Source organism: Telopea speciosissima, chromosome 4 (genome assembly GCF_018873765.1).
Source record: "Telopea speciosissima isolate NSW1024214 ecotype Mountain lineage chromosome 4, Tspe_v1, whole genome shotgun sequence".
Taxonomy (NCBI): Eukaryota; Viridiplantae; Streptophyta; class Magnoliopsida; order Proteales; family Proteaceae; genus Telopea; species Telopea speciosissima.
The window spans coordinates 56,641,015-56,663,824 of NC_057919.1; the positions used below are offsets into that span (position 1 = coordinate 56,641,015).

The 22,810-nt window shown below is 40.5% G+C and overlaps 1 protein-coding gene across 2 annotated transcripts in view; it reads right to left on the reverse strand.

Annotated features, from left to right (window-relative positions):
- Nucleotides 1–21,267, reverse strand: part of LOC122658912 (PTI1-like tyrosine-protein kinase 3) — a 30,715-nt gene extending 9,448 nt beyond the window's left edge. The window contains exons 1-5 of one of the 2 annotated variants that reach the window (XM_043854066.1): nucleotides 21,133–21,267; nucleotides 19,958–20,123; nucleotides 14,258–14,511; nucleotides 13,973–14,099; nucleotides 13,589–13,862 (exon numbers count right to left, since the gene is read on the reverse strand). In XM_043854066.1, coding sequence (XP_043710001.1) covers nucleotides 13,589–13,862; nucleotides 13,973–14,099; nucleotides 14,258–14,511; nucleotides 19,958–20,051 — 749 coding nt within the window. In that variant the 5' untranslated portion in view covers nucleotides 20,052–20,123; nucleotides 21,133–21,267. Of the gene's footprint in view, nucleotides 1–13,588; nucleotides 13,863–13,972; nucleotides 14,100–14,257; nucleotides 14,512–19,957; nucleotides 20,124–20,526; nucleotides 20,667–21,132 lie in introns of those variants that run through there. The other variant, XM_043854064.1, reaches the window with a different exon arrangement.
- Between the last annotated feature and the right edge of the window lie 1,543 nt (nucleotides 21,268–22,810).

A 22,810-nucleotide genomic window follows, 5' to 3' on the forward strand; every position in this document is an offset into this window, starting at 1 on the left:
TCTCAAGTTAAACTTTGGGATGACATGTTGTTCTTGACTATATAATTTTTTCCTTGATAAACCTTGACTATATGATTGTGATTAAAACATTAGGACTTTTTTTTTTTACCTAAAATTAAAGTTGAGACCTTTTGAATTGGTCATGGATATTTTATTGAGTCACGTGTGCCAAAATGTTTGTTCTTAACGATTCTATGGTTTTAAACCATCAACCAAAAAAAAATTTAATATATAGTTACTCGACCATTTTTTTTTTGGCTACTGACTACTAAGTTCTAACCAAGAATTTCTATTAAAAAAAAAAGACTTCTAACCAAGAACTACATATTGGATAATTAATTTTTATCTTTTTTAGGTAGTCATAAGTTTTGCCTAATTCGTTGAATAATTCCCGAATCCGAATATATGTATATTTTTTTGGTTTACCAAAAAAAACAAAGGGTTTCTAAGTTTTTTTAATAATGGCCAAATAATTCGGATAAAATTCGGATTCGGCGAATTATTCGTGAATAATTCGGTAAGTCTCAATATGTCGCGACTTTTTCCGAATCTTTAAGTCCAATTCGGATTCGGATAAATAATTCGTAAAATTCGGATTCGCCAAAATTATTCGCGAAATAAACAACTAGGGTCCAGCTATGATGTATGGTGCGGAATGTTGGGCAGTTAAGAAGCGTCACATTGATAAACTCAATGGAGCAGAGATGAGGATGTTGAGATGGATGTGTGGCAAGACTAGGAAGGACAAAGTAAGGAAGAGACGCCCTAGTATGAAGGAGTGATTTGATTCAGATTGAAGGTTGTAAACAAGTTCGAGAACTCGCGAGATCTCGCCGAGTTTCTCGGTATTTCGAAAAGCCGAGACAAGACCATAGGCAATATTAAAAAGTCCAATATCTCGTCGAGATATCGGATCTCGGTTTCGGTCCACTTTTTTACCCACCTAACAGTTAAAAAGCCAACCTAAATAGACAGAACTCGCCATATCCCGGCGAGTTCTGTCCAAAACCCCCAAATCCTCTCGTCTTCCCAACTAGAGTACATTCGCATCTGGAAGCATGAGTATAGATACTAGTAGTGAGCATCAGTCGTGGCATTCATCTCAACCTCATCATGACTATGATTATGGCCAGGAGAGCACCGGTTCTGAATATAGTGCCTATGGTCAGTTTGGCCAGTCAACACATGAGTTTGACAACCAAAGCACTGGGTCTGGTTTTAGGCCCATATTCCCAGTCCCATACATGCCTCAATATGACAGTAGCAGTCGATCTCACACTTCATGGCAACCGTCTCACGCCTCATGGCAATAGCTATACCCTACGATAGGGGATTTGGTATATGCTGATGACAACTCTTATATGAATACTGTGGAGTACTATATGCAACAGTGCAGCAACATTATGTCATGGGAAGACTATGTGGCACGAGTGGGGACTGAATACGTGATTCAATCTCAGTTTATGTGATGATAGTAGTAACATTGTTAAACAATTTGATGTATCACTTTAACATTTCTAATGCTTATTAAGTTGTTTTACTATTAATTGAATGTTTTGCTAGCTTTCTATTACTAAATTATGTCATTTATGTGGAGAGTAGGGTAATTTAGTACGTCGTCACCTACCAACTTAGGGTCTGATGTAAAAGTCCTATTTGGACTTTATTTTTGCAAAATCTGATAATGCCATTGTGTCTAAATGGCCTAAAAATAGGCTGAATACCAAGTTTCAGACCCAAAATAGGTCTAAAACCCACCGAGTTGAGGCTGAGTAGGAAGAAAAAAAATGCACCAACTCGGTGAGATCTTGACTCGACTCGGTTTTTTGAGGGACCAAGATGGCACCAGACCCAAGTTTTAGTACCTTGGTTGTAAAAGAACCAGGGGTAAGCCTAAAAGAACCATAGGATAAGTGGTAAGTAAAGACATGCATAGCTTAGGCCTCATTTCATGTATGACGTCGAATAGAAATGATTAGAGAGCAAGGATCCACATGGCCGACCCCATTTAGTTGGGATAAGGCTATTTTGTTGTTGTTGTATAACCTTATAGTACTAAATTATGTGCAGCATATGCCAAGGCTCAAAGTTTTAGTTTTGAGCAAGGATCCACATGGCTCGAAACCAAAATATTTTGCAAAAGCTGCAGATTTCAACTGCTGGTTTCGAGGCCCAAATGGCCAAATTAGGTCCCGAAACTTCTGAAACACCCTATTTTAGCCATTTTCATTGAAAGAGATCTCGGTTGAAACCAATCGAAACCACCAAGACAAGTTAAGGTGGGAGTTTAAAAAGTACAGGGTTTCGGTTGGTTTCGACTGGTTTCGGTCGAAATTGGTCAAAACCAGTTGAACCAACCCAAACTGGCATTTAAAAGTGACAGGTTTCAATCAAAATTTTTCATTTCTTGCAAGTTTCGATCAAAACACATACTGTTTTGGTGGTTTCGACATAGGGAGTGGGAGTTTCGCTCAAAAGTGCAGATTTCTTCGCACTATTTATTTGTTTGGTGCATGTACAAGCTACATCAACTCTCTTAATCCAGTGTTTGAACCTCTCTTCTCAAAGGTAATAGTGTTTTCTACCCAAAAATCAATTTTTTGTACAACACTGTTGAATTTTTCGTAGAATTTGTTAAAATTTAAATATGTTACCACCAATGGCCCAATCTACGACTCTATAGAGTCGATTTTTTTTTTTTTGGTAGGCTCCGAAATATTCAGTGGTACACAGCTCGTGGATTAGACCCACCAAGAAACTCCATATGGAATTGAGTAAGTGTTGAGCACCTTAATGTCTTCTTTGGATAACATGTATTATTTAGTGTTCTTGTAATTTAACTTTATGTGAACTAAGTATTTATAATACCATATTTAGTGTATCCTTTAGCATACACCAGTAAACTTGAGTCAATAACCACAAGTAACATTTTGAGTTTTTTTTTTTTTTTGGGGTGAAAATAGTTCATGCATTCTATTTAGAATGTCAAAAATAGGCTGTGTACAAAGAATCAGACTGAAAAAACCATTTCTAGGCCTCGAAACCAGTCTCAAGTTGGCTGGAAAAAGTACCAGATTTTGACCAGTTTCGACGGGCTGGTCGAAACCCGAGATTTAGAACCTTGAGCACTTTAAACATAGTGGAACCTTAGATTGTAGAAAAACCCAAAATGGTAGTTTGGCTTCGAACTCTAGGTTAGTAGCATACGTTGTATCCAGCCATTTTTTTTTTTGGGTGAATAAGAAATTCATTACCAAAGAGGGAAAAAATACAGGGCCCCTAAAGGAGAGCAACAAAACAAAGAATCAGGAACCTAATCCTCACAAGGGAGAACTGGAACCAACAAGAGAGACAAAAGAGAGGCCCCAGGAGACAACAATGAGTCTGTTCCTTGGGGTATCAAGACACGAGGAAGGAGGGACAGACGATAATTTTGCCTTAATTTCAAAGGAAATGGAATCCCAAATCTGCTGATAGGACCTAGAGTTGGTGGTCCATTTCCTCAAATTACGCTCCATCCAAACATGGTTTATAGTAGCACAAAAAGCAAGCTTTCCAACCGTGTCACAAATAGAGGACCCTACAAAAGTCATGTCGATCCAGATCTACTCGTAAGAGAAGGGCAGAATTGGCCGGCCGGCATTTTACCAAGATGCCTTTCCAAATTGCTATCGCAGGAGGACACTCAAAGAAGAGATGATCTGAGTCTTCCACATAGTTCCAGCAAAGACAACAAGAGGTCAAAACTGGGATATGCCGGTGGCGTAGGAAAGCAAGGGTTGGGAGACAATTGGTGAAGATCCTCCAAGAGGTGAAGCAGTGTCGAGAGATATGATGCTTGAACCAAAGAAGCTTTCTCCAATGAGCTAATTGACCTTTTTGACGAATAAGATCCCAAGCTGATTTGGAGGAGGAGGTTGAATTGCTTGCCAACCAAGTAACACAGTCACCACGACCCAAAAGCCTTCTGGAAATGGAGGGAAGCTCATTCCAGAAGTGAGTAAGTTCTGGAGAAGAGGTAGGAGGAGGGGACCATCCACCATGCTGATTGAGGATGTCTGCTACCAAGGAGAGCCTGTGAAGACCAGAGGCATAAATGGTTCTCGGAGTTATCAAGTGGATGAGAATCCCCCGTGGGTGCCAGTGATCAAGCTAGAGATAGGACGACAAGCCATCACCAATCTGAGAGTGAATATTGCGAAGAGCTAGGTGGCAGAGCTCCAGGATCTTGCGCCAGGCCCAGGAAGAAGCTGAGGAAGCTATAGCCGTCCAAATGGAGTCCTGCCGAAGAGGGACCGAGTAAATCTAGTCAACCCAGATGCTTTTCTGCTTAGAGGCTGTCTTCCAAATGAGTTTGATGATACCAGCGAGATTCACTTCTTTGATCCTTCTAATGCCCAAGCCGCCCTCTTTCTTTGGAAGACACACAGCAGCCTAGCGAATTGGATGCAGGAACCTAGAAGAGTCATTGCCCTTCTAGAGGAAGGAGGCTAGAAGAGTTTCCAAGACAGCCCGACCAGTAGATATAGGAAGATTCCAAGACTGATCTAATAAGGACCAATCTGCCTGCATAAGAGAGAAGCCGACCCTTCCATAGCTGAAGTCTTTTGCGGATGATATCAAGCATCAGGGAACAGTGGTGAGCGGAGAGCCGAGCAGGAATCAAAGGGAGCCCCAAATACTTGACAAGAAGGTGACCCTCTTTAAACTCAAATCTGTCAATGAAAGCCACCTTGTCCAGATCAGAAACCCCAGCAAAGAAAAGCAGAGACTTTGCAGGGTTAATGCGGAGGCCAGATATCTTGTGAAAGTGCTGAAGGCAGAGCAACGCCAAATCCAGAGAAGCAATGGAAGCCTTTGAGAAAATCATCAGGTCGTCAGCAAACGCCAAATGAGTAAGCTTTAGAGCTTTACACTTGGGCAAAGGAGAGATGAAGTGCTGATCGGTACTCATTTGAATTTTCCTGGAGAGGACTTTCACAGCCAAGGTGAACAAGTAAGGGGATAGGGGGCAGCCTTGACGAATCCCCACTGAAGCATCAAAGTACCCCGCCGAGCTGCCATTGACTAAAACAGAGAACCTTGGGGAGGAGATACAGGCCTGAATCCAGTTGACAAAGATAGCCGGAATCCCATTAAGGTCATAACTTGCCGGATGAAATCCCACCTAAGGGAATCAAAAGCCTTGTGGATATCAATCTTCAGAAGAATAGCAGGAGAGTTATTTTTCCTATCAAACCCTCTGACAATGTCATGGCAGAGAAGAATGTTGTCCGAGATGTTTCTACCAGGGATGAAGGCAGATTGGTTGTCGCTGACAAGAAGATCCACTACACTTTTGAGCCTCCGAACAATAATCTTGGCAATGAATTTGTAGAGCAGATTGCAAAGAGCTATGGGCCTGAAGTCATTCATAGTTGCTGCTCCCTCCTTTTTGGGGATAAGGCAAAGAAAAGTGTGATTGATGCCCTTGACCTGATTAGGATTGAAGAAGAAACTTTCAATAGCTGCAATGAGGTCTTGCTTGATGATGTCCCAAGTAGCTAAGAAAAAGCCCATACTAAACCCATCCGGACCCGGAGCACCCGACACCTTGAAGGAATGAATGGCTGCCACTATTTCATCTTCTTTGGGAATGGAGCTCAAAGAATCAAAGGAAGCCAAGGGAATGAACTTGTTGAGCAAGTCATTCGGGATAGGAGTAGAGACCAGCTGAGGGCTGCTAAAAAGATCCTTAAAGTGCTGAGCTGCCAAGTGCTTTATATCTTTGACTGTTGTAGCAGTAGAACCATCCTGAGCTGTGAGTTTAACAATTAAGTTGCAATTGACCCTGGCTTTCAAAGAACGATGAAAATAAGCATTATTGGAGTCTCCCAGATCTAACCACTTGGTTCTGGACTTCTGCTTGAGGAAACTTTCCTTACTAGCAAGTGAGGAGGAGAGCTCAGCTGAAATCTCTTTTTCCTCAATAGCTAAAACAGTGTTGAAGTGATCAGCCTGCAACCGAAGCTGGGTAGAGGCCAGCTTCGCCTTACAATCTTTAACCTGCTGGGAAATGTTACCAAAGGAGTTGGTATTCCAATCCTTAAGGGCTACTTTGACATTTCTGAGCTTCTTGGATAGAGCAATAAGTGGAGTGGTGAAAGCAAAGACAGGCTTGATCCAAGCCTCTTGAACAGTGGATAAGAAGGAAGGGTGAGCTATCCACATATCAAAACATTTGAAGGGCTTGGAACCGAAAGAGGTGAGAGGCTGGATAACAAGGGAGATGGGGGAATGGTCCGAAATGTCAGGGTTGTCAAAAGAAGCATGGGAAGAGGGGAAAGCTGAAAGCCAGTCCTCATTTATCAACACTCTATCCAGCTTGCAGGAAATTCGGTGATTACCAGCCCTTTTGTTGCTCCAGGTAAGGGGAAAACCAGACCACCTCAGGTGATTTAGCCCAATATCTTCAATACAGTCATTGAAAGAATTTACTGCCTCTAAATCCAGATGGACACCACCATGCTTTTCATGGCTGTACCTGATGACATTGCAGTCACCACCCAAACCCCAAGGATGAGGACCAATTTGGCTAGCTATTGAACGAAGGTCAGACCAAAGAGGAAGCCTTTGAGGGTGAGAATTAAGAGCGTAAACCACAGTGAAGAAGAAAGAAAAGTGACCCAGGCAATCAGAAAAAGAGAGGTGGAGGTATTGGGAAGAAGAGGAACAGAGAGAGATGGATAATTTGCAGGGGTCCCAAAGAAGCCAAATTCGGCCATTTGGATGATGAAGGTAGTTTGAGATAAAAGACCAACCAGGGGCCAGAGAATTAAGGATTTTGCCTGAATTAGGCTCTTTAATATGGGTTTCTAAGAGGCAGCAAAAAATGGCTTGAGAGGACTTAAGCCGAGAGCGCACAGCAGCCTGTTTGGAGGGGGAGTTCAGGCCCCTGATGTTCCAAATGAAGCCTTGAATCATTGGAAGAGAGAGGGAAGGGGCTGCAAAGGCTCAGTGAGTCTGGACAAAACAGACCTGGAGCGAGTTTCACTTCGATAATGCCTACGGTAAGAGCAGCCAAAAGGGGAAGTATCCAAGCAGACTAGTTTGGAAGAAAAACAAACTGAAGCAATAGCGGGTGGAGAAGGAGGAACACCGGTCAGGTTAAGAGAAGCTACTGGGTTTGAGACCCGAAGCCTGAAACAGAAGATTACGTGAAGGGGGATTAAGTGGATGGGGGTCCAGCCCACGGCCAAAGGTGGCCAGGCCAGACAAGGTAAAAGGGCTTGGAGGAGTCACGTGAGGGGAGGAGCTGGTAGGTCCCACACCAGAAGGAAAAAGGGGGTTCAAAACCAAAGTTTCTCAGAACGTCAGGCAAGCCAGAGACCAATGAAGACGAAGCCTGGGGAGCCGAGGAAGACTGAGGAGCAGCCAAGGTCCCACTGCAAAGCGGCAAGGGTTTGGTAGCAACAGCGGGGTTCAGCGGCATCAGAGCAGCAGCGCCTGGAGCAGCGACAGGAGAGACTAACAAGGAAGTCTCGACAAATGGGGTTTCCGACATCCTGGATCTGCTACGAGGTAAAGCATCGAAATGGAGTTTTTCGGGGCACGAGCTAGGGTCTGAAGCTTCGTCATCTTCGTCAGTCAACAGACTGAATCTGTTAGGGTCGCAGGCAAGGGGCTGCTTTTCCGGAAGCAGAGAGGGCTCGTTGGCTTGCCGACGACGATTCCGGTGCCAGATTCTGGAGCGAAGTCTACCTCGGGAGATATGGCGAACACCTCCAGCAGAAATGGGGTTTTCAGAGCCACCGGTGTCCACAGCAGTAGGAGCAGAAGGCAAGATGATCGTTTTTGGAGTGCAAAGAGAAGAGCCATGGCCAAAAGTTCTACAGACTTCGCAGTGAGGAGGCTTCCACTAATAATGGATCTCCTGGGTCGAAAGAGAAGTCATCACGTTCCTTCACCGTTATAAACGATGGAAGAGGATCCTGGGCTGAGACTTCAATGCAGATCCTGGCAAACGCCAACCTGTCCTTGCGCCTGGTTCTCACATCGGTGAAGAGAGGAGTACCAATAACCAACCCAACAGTGCTGAGACCATCGGTACACCAGTAGTAAAGAGGTAACCCAGGGAGGGTAACCCAAAGAGGGATGGAAGTGGGATCCACTAGCCGAAGTTGCAGGTGCCGATGCCATTGTCGCAAAAAGATTGGTTTCTTGCCAATAAGCCAAGGGCCACCCTCCAGAGCACGAGATTTATCAGCACCGCAGGAGAATTTGAAAATGAAAAACCCACTGTCCAAGAGAAAGGTTTCCAAGTTACCCCTGGTACGCCATTGTTTGGAAAGAGAAGTCTTGACAGTGTGGAAGGGAGACCTGGAGCCGAGAAAATGCCCAACAAGGCAATTCTCCCAAAGTTGAGCTTCAGCATCCAGGAAACCAGAAGGACAGAGAGCTACTTTTGAAGAGCCGATAGTAGCAGGGGCAACAAAATGCAGAGGAAGTTCGTCAGAAATAGGCCCAACAGCAGGCGAAAACAGTCCAGACCAAGAAGCAAGCTGAGCATCGAGGGGGTCCAAGGGGGGAGAGGGAGGAGGACGTGGAGGGAGAGGGGGAGGAGGTGAAGGGAGAGAGGGTGGAGAAGGAATCAGGGACGACATATTACAGGTGCAAGAGCAACGGCAGCAGGGAGCAGGGGCAGGCCTTGCCGGAGTAAGAGAAGAGGAGAGACTTGCCGGAGAGGGAGACAGAGTCGGCCATTAGTTCTATCTTCTGATTAGCTTCTTACAGTTACCTACGCTGGACAGGTCCATATTTTTCTGACCATTCTATTCCTTTGAATCTTATCGTATACAGCCATTTCATAATTATAAAATGTTATACATGGTCCATTACAAAGATATGAGAGTGATTTGACAAAAAAAAAAATTCACAAAAACAGAGGCTTTATAGAAAGTTTCCTTTTTTGAAGTCGAAACTGTCAAAACTAGCAAAACAACACGGAAACATGAAACATGGTCGAAATTTCTCTGAAATTGCGAAATGTTGATCGAAACCATGCATTTTATACAAATGGTTTGACCAAAACGATACCAAAACCAGAAGCAAGGTTGAAATTTCACCGAAACTGTGAAATTTCAACCAAAACTTGGTAAGACTCAGGTATTGCACCTATTTTCGTTTCAACCTTAGGCATAACGAAAAATTTTTGCGAAATTTTGGTCGAATAGGCTATATTTGAGAAAGTATACAGCAAGGTACGCTGCACTACCAACCTAGGGTACGAAACCAAACTAGCATTTTGGGTGTGTTTTAACAATCTAAAAATTCCATTATGTTTATAGATGCTTAATTAGGGTCCCCCTAAAGTTTCGGGCAAAAATATGGTCATTTGAGCACTGAAATGGTCAAACGAAACCAACCACCAAAACATACAGGGTTTCGACCGGTTTGAAGCTGACTTCTTGAACCATGATCTGAGGGATTTTGCTACTAAAGGTGCATGATGGAAATCAGCATATCAAAACCATCAAACCTCGCCCAACCTATAGCTGGCCTCACAATAACTTCCAATGGGTCCCATAGGCTGTAACACCTAGTTCTCTAGAGGAAGCTGAATTGTACACTCTTTCTATTTGGAATGGCCAGCCAAAAGCAGCATGTCTTGTAGTTTCTAAATCTGATCTCTACTGAGACTTGGATTAGTATGGTTGCCTGACTGAGATCTATGTAGTCTAGTGTTCGCATAAATTCTTTTCTTTTTGTACCCACATAATTTGAATGAAATTATTCTAGTTAGTATATAGCAGTTTCTCTTTTATGTTTAGGAAGTACCTAGTTCCATTCCTAATTCCTACTTTAATTAGGAAGCTACTAATGCGTCATCATTTCGCTTATCCAAAAAAAAAAAAAAAAGTGTCATCAATTCAGCTTTAGGGTTTCAAGGCAGTTTCTAAGTAGCAGTTACGTAAATTCTGAAAATACGAGAGACTCGGATATCCCTACGAATGAGGGTAGCTGCATCATAATTCACACTTGTTTTATATATAAATGTATTTCACAACAGGTTTACTTATTGAATAGAGTTTATTTGACTTTTAACATCAATATTCTGTGTGATTTTGTTATCATTTTCTTGGTGGTACCAACTCCATTAGAACCCTATTCCATGATTTGTGCCTGCAGTTAGTCCAAAAAATCCAGTGACATCACTCCAGTCCATCCTTAAATGTCTTTTCTAGAATTTAATTCTTAATTATTTCTTTTCCTGTTCTTGGTCTTAATTGATTTTTACAAATCATAAACCCAGGAATCCCTTACTTGAAGCACCATTCCTCTGAGCCTCGCCCAATTGATTTTCCATACAAACTCCAATTGATTTCTCTCAGGTCTAGTTCTTAATTTTCATCATTAAAAACCAAGGTTTTTTCTTTCTTCCACTTTGGTCCAAACTTTCTTCATGCAGTAAGAAAACTTTCAAACCATTTAGTCATACTGCATCACGACTACTTGATCTCTTAACAAAATATGGATCCTGTAGATACCTCCATGTTCATACACTAGAAGCCTACCTGTACATACTCCGAACTAGTTGATCAGTTAAGACAGTACTACATGCCTACCTTCAAACACAATGATATCATCACTAATCCATCAGTGTCTAGTGCATGAAATGAGGTGAGGGCTGGGGAGGGGTTAAGAAGCTGTATACGCAGCACATCCACCTCTAGTACATCATTTGAAGTAATGAACCACATCCCACTAAGCATAGGTAAAAAGTAAACAATCAAGATTAAAAAACTGAGGAGGTGATGACAGTTGTCTAGTTCCACAGACACAACAAAAAAGGCTAGGGTTATGAGACCAATAAGTTGATTCGAGATCTGGCTATCAACCTCTTGGCCTATAAAAAGTAATCTTTTGCGATGAAGTCAACCAGAACTGCAAAGAGAGGGTTTGCAAACAAACAATTTAGATGGAAATTTCATTTGAGATGCGGAGAAGACAATATAACGTTGCAACCAGACTGTTGCTGGCATTGCATGGGGCTTGACTGTTTGGAGTAGAGAAAAACAAAAGAAAACTGGATAAATGGGAAGACTGGCAGCGGCAGTGAGGTAGGTTCCCACCCATAGCTCAATTCTCTAATCTTGATTCTATAATTGCTTACATGAGGAAGAAAGCTAGATTTAATCAGACCCATTCCCTGATACAGGAGCCAAGATGCAATGGCTAGTCTTAACTACTAAAAAAATATAGCAGCTCCACAGATGTTCCACAAGGATCATCATACAGCCTAGAATCCTTTAACTAAACAAATCGTGGTAAACATTAAAAATAATATACAAAATAGATAATCACCCTTCCTGAAAAAAAGTATAATCTTGCAAATTATGAGCCATGAACTAAACAAAACTTGAGCTGCATGGCAAGTGACAACATTTCATAGTGTTACTCCAGTCAAAAGATGGTTTCCAAATACAGGGAGTCTCATTAGATGAATCCACAGAATAGGAGTTACTTGATAAGCATGTGAAGTTTCAAACATCCCAATCCATGTTCCTAGCCTCCTCCGCCCCCCAAAAATAAATAAACAAACAAAAAATAAAAAGAAAGAACCAATATCATCTACAGGACATTAGTGAAACAGGCCCAGTGGACTACATAATAATTAGAGCACAACCACAAACATCCATATATACAATAATGGGAATAATAATGTCATAATTGTTAGAGAAAATTAATTGGACACCCCCTAGACTATGGCCCTTTTGCTTATTCTCCCCAACTTTTCAAACAATTACTTGAACACCCCCTGCAGTTTACCATTTCTTTCAAGTAGCCCTGTCCGTTAGTCAGTCACCGTTACCATGGGTTAAATATTTTGTAAATGCCTAAACTACCCTTAAGGTATAGTGAAGTGACAGATTTACCCATCTCTCTCTCTCTCTCTCTCTCTTCCGTTTCTTCAACCATGGAATCATGGCAGACTGATTTCACACCGCCATTTCTAGATGCCGATCTTGAAAGCAACCTGAGCAGCTTCTCTTCTTCTGAAGATTTTGGGATCTGAGTACCAAAATCAGCCTTCCATCCTTATTTTCCACCTCCCACGCCCCAAATTCTAATTCCAAATTGGACCTAACTTCTTCCTCCTCAAAAACCCTAGAAAGCCTCACCGAAGAGCAGAAAGCCATCTGGAGTTATCGGACTGTAGAACAAATCAACGACTGGGCGCAAGTGGCCATAGCAAACAAGAGGCACCGCCACCTTCTTCTTGTCCATCCTTTGCAATCAAAGAACTCCAAACTAACCAGTTCTGATGTAAAATCACTATAGGATGAGCAACACTAATTCGTATTCAAATTAGTTCAACAACTCAGTGCCTTAACCATAATATAGCTCCAATGATCCACGCAAAGATATCAATCAAACCATACACGATCTAGTCAAGTTGTTAGATAGTAACAGATAATTGTTTTAAAAAAAAAACACAAAATTTGGAGATTCTGAAAGCAGAAACCCTAAATTTTGGTGAACTGGATCAAAGTCTCAAAACGGAAAGAAGTTTTTTATACAGAGAAATGGAGAAATGGCGGCATTTAACACACGGGTGGGAAACGCTCGTCTTTGCAGGATTCTACACCCCTAACCCAAAAAAGAGAAGAAAAAACTCTGCAGATCTAGAACTCTGGTTTCGGTCCACTTTTCTGTTGCTTTATGTTTATCTGAAATCCAATCTTCATTCTTGATCTTTTCTTTTATCCTACCTCTTATTCTTACACAATCTGTCTGGCATATTCTGTCCAGAATTTAAATATCTTATACTCCTTGTAAACCAGAATCACATCCCTCTGTATTCCATTAGTTTTAATCTTAAAATCTCATGAATCTTGTGGACTTACCAGCTGGTCTCCATTGAACCGGAAGGTCCAAGAGTCCCTATCAAGCACTTGACCAGGGGAGAGAAGAAAATTGAGTGATTGCGAGGGAGAGAGGGAGGGAGGAAGGGAGGGGTGATTGGCGGTGGTGGGAAGGGGTTGCAGGGGAGGGGGGAAGGGAGGAGGGAGCGGTTTCGGCTACGTACTGGTTCTGGTTCGGCCTCTAGGGTTTTGGAGAGAAGAGTGTTGTTGCATCTGAAGCTGTGGAAGCAAAACGAGAAGGATGAGGAGGTGGGTTTTGGAGAGAAGAGTGTTGCTGCATCTCATTTGGGTTCAAGGTTTGCAAGAAGAAGAAGAAGAAGAAGAAGGGTAAGTTGGTCATTTAACTTCGTAAGGGTAAACTGGACATTTCCATTTAAACACCAACAGCAGAGTAACACCGTTAGGTTTCAGGGAGTGTCAAGTAACTGTTTGAAACGTTGGTGATAGTAAGCAAAATGGCCATAGTCTAGGGGGTGTCCAAGTAATTTTCTCTAATTGTTATGACACCCCAAATTGTAACAGCTGGAGCAAAGGTAGTTCTATATTAGCTTGTCAACTGAACAATAACACCATAACCACATCCATGTCAATAGAAAGCAAAGCATTTAATCCTTTAGTTGAAAAACAGAACCTTGAAGAAAACTTGTTAAACTAATAATAGGCGTAAGATTCAGCAGCATTACTCTGGAGCATGATAACCAAAGGTCCCCAAAACTCGAGTTGAATGAAGACGAGCAGCCATGTCCGGAGCCTGGTTTGAAAGGTTGAAATCTGCAATCTTGGCTTTGAAGTCCTCAAATAGGAGCACATTGCTTGATCTGATATCTCGGTGTATTATAGAAGGTGAAACTTTCTCGTGTAAGTACTCCAGACCCCTAGCTGCACTAACAGCAATCCTCACACGCTGCATCCAGTCAAGCACAGGACCTGGTTGTGCACCTTGTACTCCCTTTCTTCCTACAATTACAATAAAATATAAAAAGTCCAAAGCAAGTCATGGAAAGTACATTCAAGATGGTAAAAGTTGTCATAACCACAGGTTGATAAACTCTCTCCTGACACCATACCATGCAAAATGTCATGTAAAGATCCCATGGTTGCAAACTCATATGCCAACACACGGAGATTTCCTTCCACACAGTATCCAAGCAACTCAACAATATTTTCATGCTTCAGTCTTGACACCATGGAAACCTGAAGTCAGGAAGATAAAATCAGTCAAATATGTAAGGTAGCCAAAAGAAGAGAACAAGCAATAAAGAATCCAATCCTCTATATTGACTTAACACCAAGAATATCACCATAATTAAAAAGATCGAATATTAAATTATCACGTAAGTTTCCAGACATACCTGAGTCAAAAACTCAACATTGGTCTCTGGCTCAGATGAAACATCAAGTTTTTTTATAGCCACAGCCTTTCCATTGTTTAAGGTTGCATAGTATACTCTTCCATATGATCCTTCACCAATCAATGACTTTGATCCAAAATTGTCAGTCTTTTCCTTTATTTCATCTAAAGACAACGCAGGCACTTCAATAGGTGGTGGTGCTTTTAGTGCTTCAGGCTTGGCAGGAGCAGATGCCTTAGAGCCTTTTTGGTTTCCTGATAGGCACCAAATAATTAGTTTAAACAGGGGGAGAAAAAAGGAAGTAATGCATATAATCTGCTGAACCCTGAAACAAACACATGAAATGGTGACTGTAAAAGATCACAAAACATTTTCTTGTAGGATATTGAATAAAAGGAAGCTGACACAGGGAGGGGTTTCTATGAAGATTAATATGATTCCAAAAACTGAACTTCCATCTTTTCCTTGTGGTATAGCTTAATTCAGAATTCTAAGAAACATGGTTTTTTCCAATTTAAGCTTTCCCAAAGTTTCCCAAATAAAAGCCAAGGTGGTTTGCAAACCCGACCTCGATAATCAGGATTGTCCAATGTGTATCAGGATTTGACGGGCCAAATCTATGAGTCCACCAGAAAGATTGGACTGTACTGGAGGATTGGATGGCGCATTATTCAATGTTGATCCCTGAATCCATGCTAAGACCCCATTTACAGAGGGGCAGAGAGAGAGAAAGAGAGCTTCAGGAATTTCCTGTGCAGCAAATTTTCAAGCACAAGCTCATTGGCAAACCATTCCTCAAAGACTCAGCTCAATAATATAGATATATTTTTTTCTCTCTTCTCCTTATTAGGAGCTCAATAATTAATTTTAAGGTAGCTCCCGGGAAACTAAGGTGTAAGGAGCAAATTAGCAACTTATGCATGGAATAACTAAATTCAAAAAAACAAGAATGTAATAATTTACATAGTAATGGTCTTTCTAGACCAGCATGTGTAGATGCTATCTGTTGTCTGGCATGGTTTGAGTTCCCACTACTTCCTCTACGGTAAAATTGATTTGAAAACTCCATTAACCAGAAACCCCAAATGCCATGAAAGTCTCAGGAGATCAAACCACCTGTGAATGATAACAGGAGAACGCACAGAGAGAGAGAGAGAGAGATAGCCAGAGTTGCAGAGAGATCATTGGAATTGCGGAAAGACTGTTGGAAACAAAGAGAGGGAGAGAGATTGAAGAAGGAGGGTCATCCAATTTAAATGGGACAGCTGCAATATTGAATGTGAAGAGCCATCTAGATGAGCTAACCTAGAAAAACTTTAGCTATTGAACATACAATTAGAATTCATTTGGCAATGTAGTAAAGAAAAATGATAAAAGAACCTGCATTATAATTAATTTTGACTGACAAAAAAAAGAACAATCAGATATATCAATTTGTATTTCTTCACAATCAGAACCTAGTTATAAATTTTGCTCTGTAACTGTCTTGCTTTACTATCAAAATCAAATACTTCCAGCATTTTGGTTCAAGTATCACTGTGAAACATTTTCATTCAGTAAAAAAAATGTAGAAACTAAAGTATGACAAAATTAAGGCCAATTCAATCCAGTTTTAACTTTAACAGGACAAGTTAAATACTAAACCAGTTATAAATCCTGGCACTCCAGTCAAATTTGTAAAACATGTTTCTTGACTAAGACCAAAGTAAAAGATACTCCAGTTTCCATTAGAGGAGCAGTACTAATCCTTAAAAATATTGGAGCAAACCCGGGTTGGAATAACCCTTATTGGGTTGCTTGTGGGCCTACCCAAATAATAGAACTCAATTAATCCAAAGCTGATGGCAATTTTGTAATTAAAAGAAATTCAAGCAAACAAGAGAAAAGGAACCATGCGTGGGTGGAAGTGGGCTTGCAATAGGAAGGGTAATTCTGGAATTAAAATTGAAGGAGATAATGAATGAGATTAATAAGAACTAAAGGGCAACATTTAAAGTATCGGTATCGGGCATCGTATCGGTCAAGTGATTTTAAGAGACGTATCGTATCGTATCGGAGATACGTAGCGAACATTACAAATACACATAGTAATGGTAAAGAAGATACACATGGAAATACATTTTTGGAACAAAAAACAATATAAATAAGCAATATATAACAAGTATCATGCATAAACACTAAAATGGAGAATAATGTGTAACCAAACAAGTGCATTAAATTAAAATTGTTATAAAAGATGAGGTTTCTAATGTTTTAATCGTCTATAGCCATGAAGAGTATTGGATGATGCAAAGGATGATGTTGTAGCACTCCTTGATTCGTTTTTTAGTCCAAAAGTGTGAAAAACCAAGATTAAATGCAAGATTTCAGACTCTTGGTTGAGAGTTTTCCTTCATTTTTCCATTAGAATTGGAGTTGTATCGAATCTATGAGTGAAAAGGGCTTTTTTATGGAATGTATCGATGGTATCGGTATGTATCGGTATTATATATCGAGATGTATCGAGCCCTATCGGCCGACACGTATTGATACATATCAATACGTATTAAACCACCCACGAAACCCTTTACCGGATGTATAGATGGTATCAATATGTATCGGTTGTATCGTATCGTAACAGCCCGTATCGGCCGATACATTTCGATAAATCCGAGACAAACCATTAAAAAAAAAGAGACGTATCGGTATGAATCGTATCGTTACCAACCCATACTGATACATATCGGCCAATACGATACGAAATGTATCGATACTTTATACCCTGCTAAAGAGCATATTTGTAAATAGATCAATGGGGCTTTATTAAACTCAAATAAAGGGACATAGCATACTAAAGGAAAAGGGGTGGGGGCAATATGGGAACCTGTATTTTAAAAGGCATTATCATGGATGGGGTGGGGTTTGAAGGTTATCCTTCAACATCACGATGCAATCAACACGCACAGAACCAGCCTTGAATCAAATGAGAGAATTCTCTCAATAGCTCTCTGTTCGACTTGAGATTCCAGATGTGGATTTGCAACCACAAACCCTTTGAATATGATCTATTGCAGGACTCAAGGTCAAGGAAATAAATAGCTTTTATTTCTGCAACTTGGTCAGGCGGGAGAACTCAGATCTGAATCTGGATGCAGGTATATTGCTTATTGGTTAGCAGGTACTAGGGGATAGGAATCTAGGTTTTAGATCGCCCTAGGGGGATGATCTAAGCCTCAAAATTTCAGTCCCAACTGACAGAACCCCAATGAGTTTGATTCCAAAGTTCGGGACTGTCAGTATTGTTGAACAGAATAGAGGAAGAAAGCAAAGAAGAAAAGAAGGAAAGAGAACAAGGAGAAGAAGGTGAGGTATCATAGGGAAGAGGGAGAGAGGAGAGAAAGGGCTCGCAGAGAAGAAGAGAAGGGGTGGGGAGAAGGAAGGTCGTACAAACACCACACGCCACGCAGCCACAACAAAACTTGGTTTTCAATTCATCTTTTCAATCTGCTTCAATTGTTGGTTACACGCGTATTTATAAAACCCAAAAAATAGACTCCTAATTACTTCCTAAAACTTAGATTAACTAAAATAGAAACTCAATAAAACTCAAATTGGAAACTTCCCCACAAATCTAATAACTACCCCGAAATAAAAGATTACATAACTTTCCCAAATAAAATAAATCCTAAATATCCTACTGAACCAGAACAAGGTTGGGACCCGGTTCGTCTTGGTTTGGGTTCTCAAACAGGTTGGGGTCGATCCATGAGATTGCACCTGCATCAAATATTTTTGGATGCACCAGTTTCCATTAGAGGAGTAGTACTTCTCCTTAGTAATTCTTGACTGATTGGAGATCCTTATCTTTCAAAGTTAATCCCTAAGATCATGAAGGACTATAGGGAAGCAGATTTGGGAGATGCTCCCTGCTGTCATTGCTTGTGCATTTTAGTAGACTCGAGAAGCAGGCATCCGAAAACCATGTTATGCTTGTGTGCAGTACTGCAATGAAGGCAAAGGAACTGAACCTTTTGGGATTCTATTCTAAATTCAAGATATGAGGACTAGTGGCATACAATCTAATTGGCATTAGTTATTTTATATGGTAGAAAAGGCCATAGTTGTTTCAGGGGGTGACTTTTGGATTTACTTCTTTTTGTTAGAGGTAAGGTTACATCATCTGCCCTGGCAAATCAGAGTACGGCACCTCCCATATTTTTTGCATTCTTCAATGAGGCTTTTACTTTAAAAAAATTTAAGTAATATATTTATAATTTCTGAAGCTATTATGGTATAAACTATAAAGCATAGTTGTCATGGCGTCGCTATATCGTCGCCCTGGCGCCGCCATGGCATCCTAGCGCTGGAAGTCTGTGCATATCGACCTACGCCATGGCGTCCTGTCTCTCTTTCCCTCTTCGATTTCTTCTTCCTGCCTCTCTTTCCCTCTTCGATTTCTCTTCTTTAATTTTTTGTTTCTTCCCCAACCTTAGACCCACTCCCTGCTTCCCAAAATCTCCTATTTTAGCCTTGGTTTAGTAACCTGCAACTAAGACATCCGCCAGATCTGATTTCAGATCTCACCATTCGTTGCTGCGTAGAATTTTGGGGCTATTTCTCGTTGGGATGGGCAGACCTTGGTGCTGCGATTTTGTTCCAGAAATTGCAGGGAGAATCGTCTTCATAAGGAGTTTCCTCTGCTGGAACTACTCCAGTTCACCGCCTCTCTGCCTCTCTTTCTAGCATGTTATTGCAAGGTTGAAGAAGACATTAAGTCTTTAAAATTGCAAGTAAGGACAACTTATATTATTTATATAAAACCCCTTATATTCTCTATTGCTATTCTGTTTAACCCATTCAGTTTTCTCTTTAACTCCATTAAATTACAGTTCTGCCACTCCTTTACAACTTCAGATTAATTACAATTCTGCCATTGCTCTTATAAATCTTGATTTATCTACTAGTTTGCCATTCAACTTTGGATTTAATTACAATTCTGCCATTGCTCTTATAAATCTTGAATTATTTACTAGTTTGCTATTCAACTTTGGATATAATTACAATTCTGCCATGGCGGGCGACGTGTCGATATATCGATCAGACACCCCTCCAACTTGGATCTCCATGACGCCGTGACAACTATGCTATAAACTCATTGTTGACAGTTGAATCAAATTGACTGCAAGCTAGATTCCACCTGTCATGAGGTTTAAATTGCAACAGATGCATTCTCCAATACTAATTCAAGTATCACACTCAACATCAACCTAGACCTTCTCACCGCACCAAAATCTTATAAATTTCCCACATTGTATCAACTATCAAAGCCTGCTTCACTAGTATTAGCTTTAACATACCAATACCTCATTAGTCAAGGCCATTTGTGGCTTCAGTGACATATAGATTACTACTCCTCCACAGCTGCATGAAAACTTCCTGCAATGAATTTATTAACCTATCTAATTATGCTAAGCACCAAGAATTTCTTTACAGCTACATTCTCCAATAGTTTGTTATTCTAATAATGATAATTGAACTTCAATGATCCATCATAAATGTCAACAATATTGGCTGAAAAATGCTAAAAATACTTCCATGCTGTATCATTCCATACACAAATTCCCCCACCCTTTGGTGATTGATGCATGGAAATTGGATCAAAGTGAAAATATTGTGATTCTTATTTTCTTTTTTGAATTTGGTTATGGACCAGTAACTTACCATCTGCATGGTCCCTTGGGCTTTTGAGGAGTTCGCTTTCATTTGACTGGTAAGACTCCTCTACTTGACAAGTGCAACAGAGCCACCGACGCATCTTTCCTCTCTGCCTTAAATCAATATTTTGATCCTGTGGGACGGCAAAGAAACCAGGAGAAGATGCATGTGCCTGTGACGCCACAGTCATGTCATTAGCTTAACTTGTAATAGTGGTGCATCATTTATTTTACAAACAAGTCTCTAAATTTTAAAGCTTAGCTTCAGTTGACAATACAAAAATAAACTAAACAAAGGATTAAAATCTATTTAATAATTATTGCATTTTCAGATAAATTATAAACTGAAAAACTGACAATAAAATTAACATGCCAAAAGCTTCTAATCAAGGTTCTCCTTTTGGAAATAAGAATTGAAACCAGTTGCAGAATTAATTTATTTGACAACACATTGATCACAGAAGAACGGTAAAAATTAATTAATCAAATCATTCAAATTCTTAATGGTTCCAAACACCTAGAAAATATGGTTACGGACAAAGAATCAATAAACGCTTAAAATTCATTAATGCTCACCAGCAAGCTGCGCTGCTGGACATTTTGCTCCATGAGCGAACACAAATGGCACAGCAACAATGACAGGAAAATAATTCTTTAGAGAGAAACAATGTCAAAGCAACAATTCTCCAATTCTCACAACATTGTCAAATGATCAAAAAAAACCAATGAACCAGAAATACCAAAATTAAGATGCTACTGCCCTCACAATAGAATAATCAAACGTGTGCTTCCTAATGGTTTGATTTCAAAATGAAGAATCAATAATGGTCTCCAAATGCCCAATGTGGGTCCATGGAAAAGAACCAAATAAATTCAGACAATAATCAAGAAAAAGAAATTTTCAGAACCCTTAATTTGCAAGGAAGAGACAGATCCCTGATCCCTTGAAATCTTTTTTTTTTTAATTCAAAATGGCACCCAATTCAAGACGACCCAGGAAGAATCAACCAAAAACAAAAAGAACCCTATACCGATACAGAATCGAGAAATGAAAAAAAAAAAAAAAAAACTAGAGATAAAGTCAGCAATCAAAGATTTGATCGAAGGGGAGAAAAAAAGTATAAGTGTTAACCAATAAAGGAGAAGGAAAGGGAAAGGTGGGAGGGGGGGGGGGAAGCTTACCTGGTTTCTGGTGTGTGTTTCGGTTGAGAGACGTCCCTGGAAATCGAAATATAGGGGGAAAACAGGTAATTAAAGAGGGTTTCTGGTGAAGGAAAACCAGAAAGGAAACAATGGAAGGTGGGTGGAATTGCAAAGCTTCTCCATTGGGCAATTTGTTTACTGCTGAATAGGTCCCACCCTTAAAGATTGGCTATTTAAAATTTTAAATACCAACGTGATTAGATGATCTGTTTTAGTTACCCAAAAAAAATCGTAGATAATCTGTTTGTTTGTTTATTTTTTATTTTTTTTAAAAGCAAATTACATGCATCCGTGGTGTTTGAAATAATAACAGAACACCCCTTTAGTTTCAACATTTACATGGACCTCTCCTGGATGATTATGTGACTTAAAAATAGGCCATTAAGGGGCGTTAGGTATAGTAAAACATTTAAAATTGTCATATTACCTTTCAATATTTGACATTAACCATTTTATCCTTATGAGACATAACCCATAACCCAAATCCATCTCCCCCAAAACCAACGTTCTATTGTCATATGTACCTTCGTCGAAGATGGTGTGTAGTAAAATCGGAAAAGGATTATGTCTAGCCGTGGCGGGAGCTGGACCGTCCAACCCTGCTAAACGACAGCAAAAACAAGGGTGAGGTGGTCATTTCATAGGTGGGTCCCATCTGGCCCCCACATGTGAAATGACCACCCCACCCTTTTTTTGCTGTCGTTTAGCAGGGCTGGACCGTCCAACACCCGCCACAGCTGGATAGGAGCCAGGTCCAGTGAAACCCTAAAAAATTGATGTAGGGATTTTTGGTTTAGAGGAGAAGATGTATATAAGGGTAAAATGGTACTTCATTTTAGTCATTGATGTAAAAAGGGTAAAACTGTCTTCTACCTTTCAAAACGAGCACCTCACTAGCACCACCATCCATTAGGGGAAAATACGTAAATATTGAAACTATAGGAGGGTATTCTGTTATTGTTTTAAATACCAAGGGATGCATGTAATTTGCTTCTTGTTTTTCTCTCCCTCTTCCTAGTGTAAAAATAAAAATGGGATAGATTCTCTCAGCGGCTTGCATAGGTACATGGATCCAGCTCTTCTAATGCGCGAGGGTGCACTATAGATCTTGTAGTGCAGCACCAGAGCTCGTCACGTGAATGAGCTCCCATTTGGACGGTGCGGATCAAGCTGGAAATCCGGATTTCTAAATTAAGAAAATCCCTTGTCCATCGCATGTGCACAACGCTCAGGATTTCCAACTCAATTCGCTCTATCCAAATGGGAGCTTGTCCATGTGGCAAGCTTTGGTGCAAGATCTGTAGCACACCCCCGCACTATAGAGGAGCCCAATTCTAGGGTACACTAGTATCTCTGTGTCTGTTACCTTTCATTGTATGATATCATTTTACCGCATTTCATAGGTGGGCTTCTTTATGTCGCCAGGCCAATTGAATTGGTTTTAATCAAAACTAGTGTCATTTTATCAATATGGTCCAAAACCAAACCCAAATCAATCCAAACCAAGGGAACACAGTTGATTTTCAGTACAACATTTCAAAACCAGAAGATTGACCATGTTTCAACATGTTTGACAACTTCTAAGTTTGATCGACGGAGTTAGATCAAATAACTGAATTGGAAACGGACAAGTTTTTTTGTTCGATTTTGAAAACTG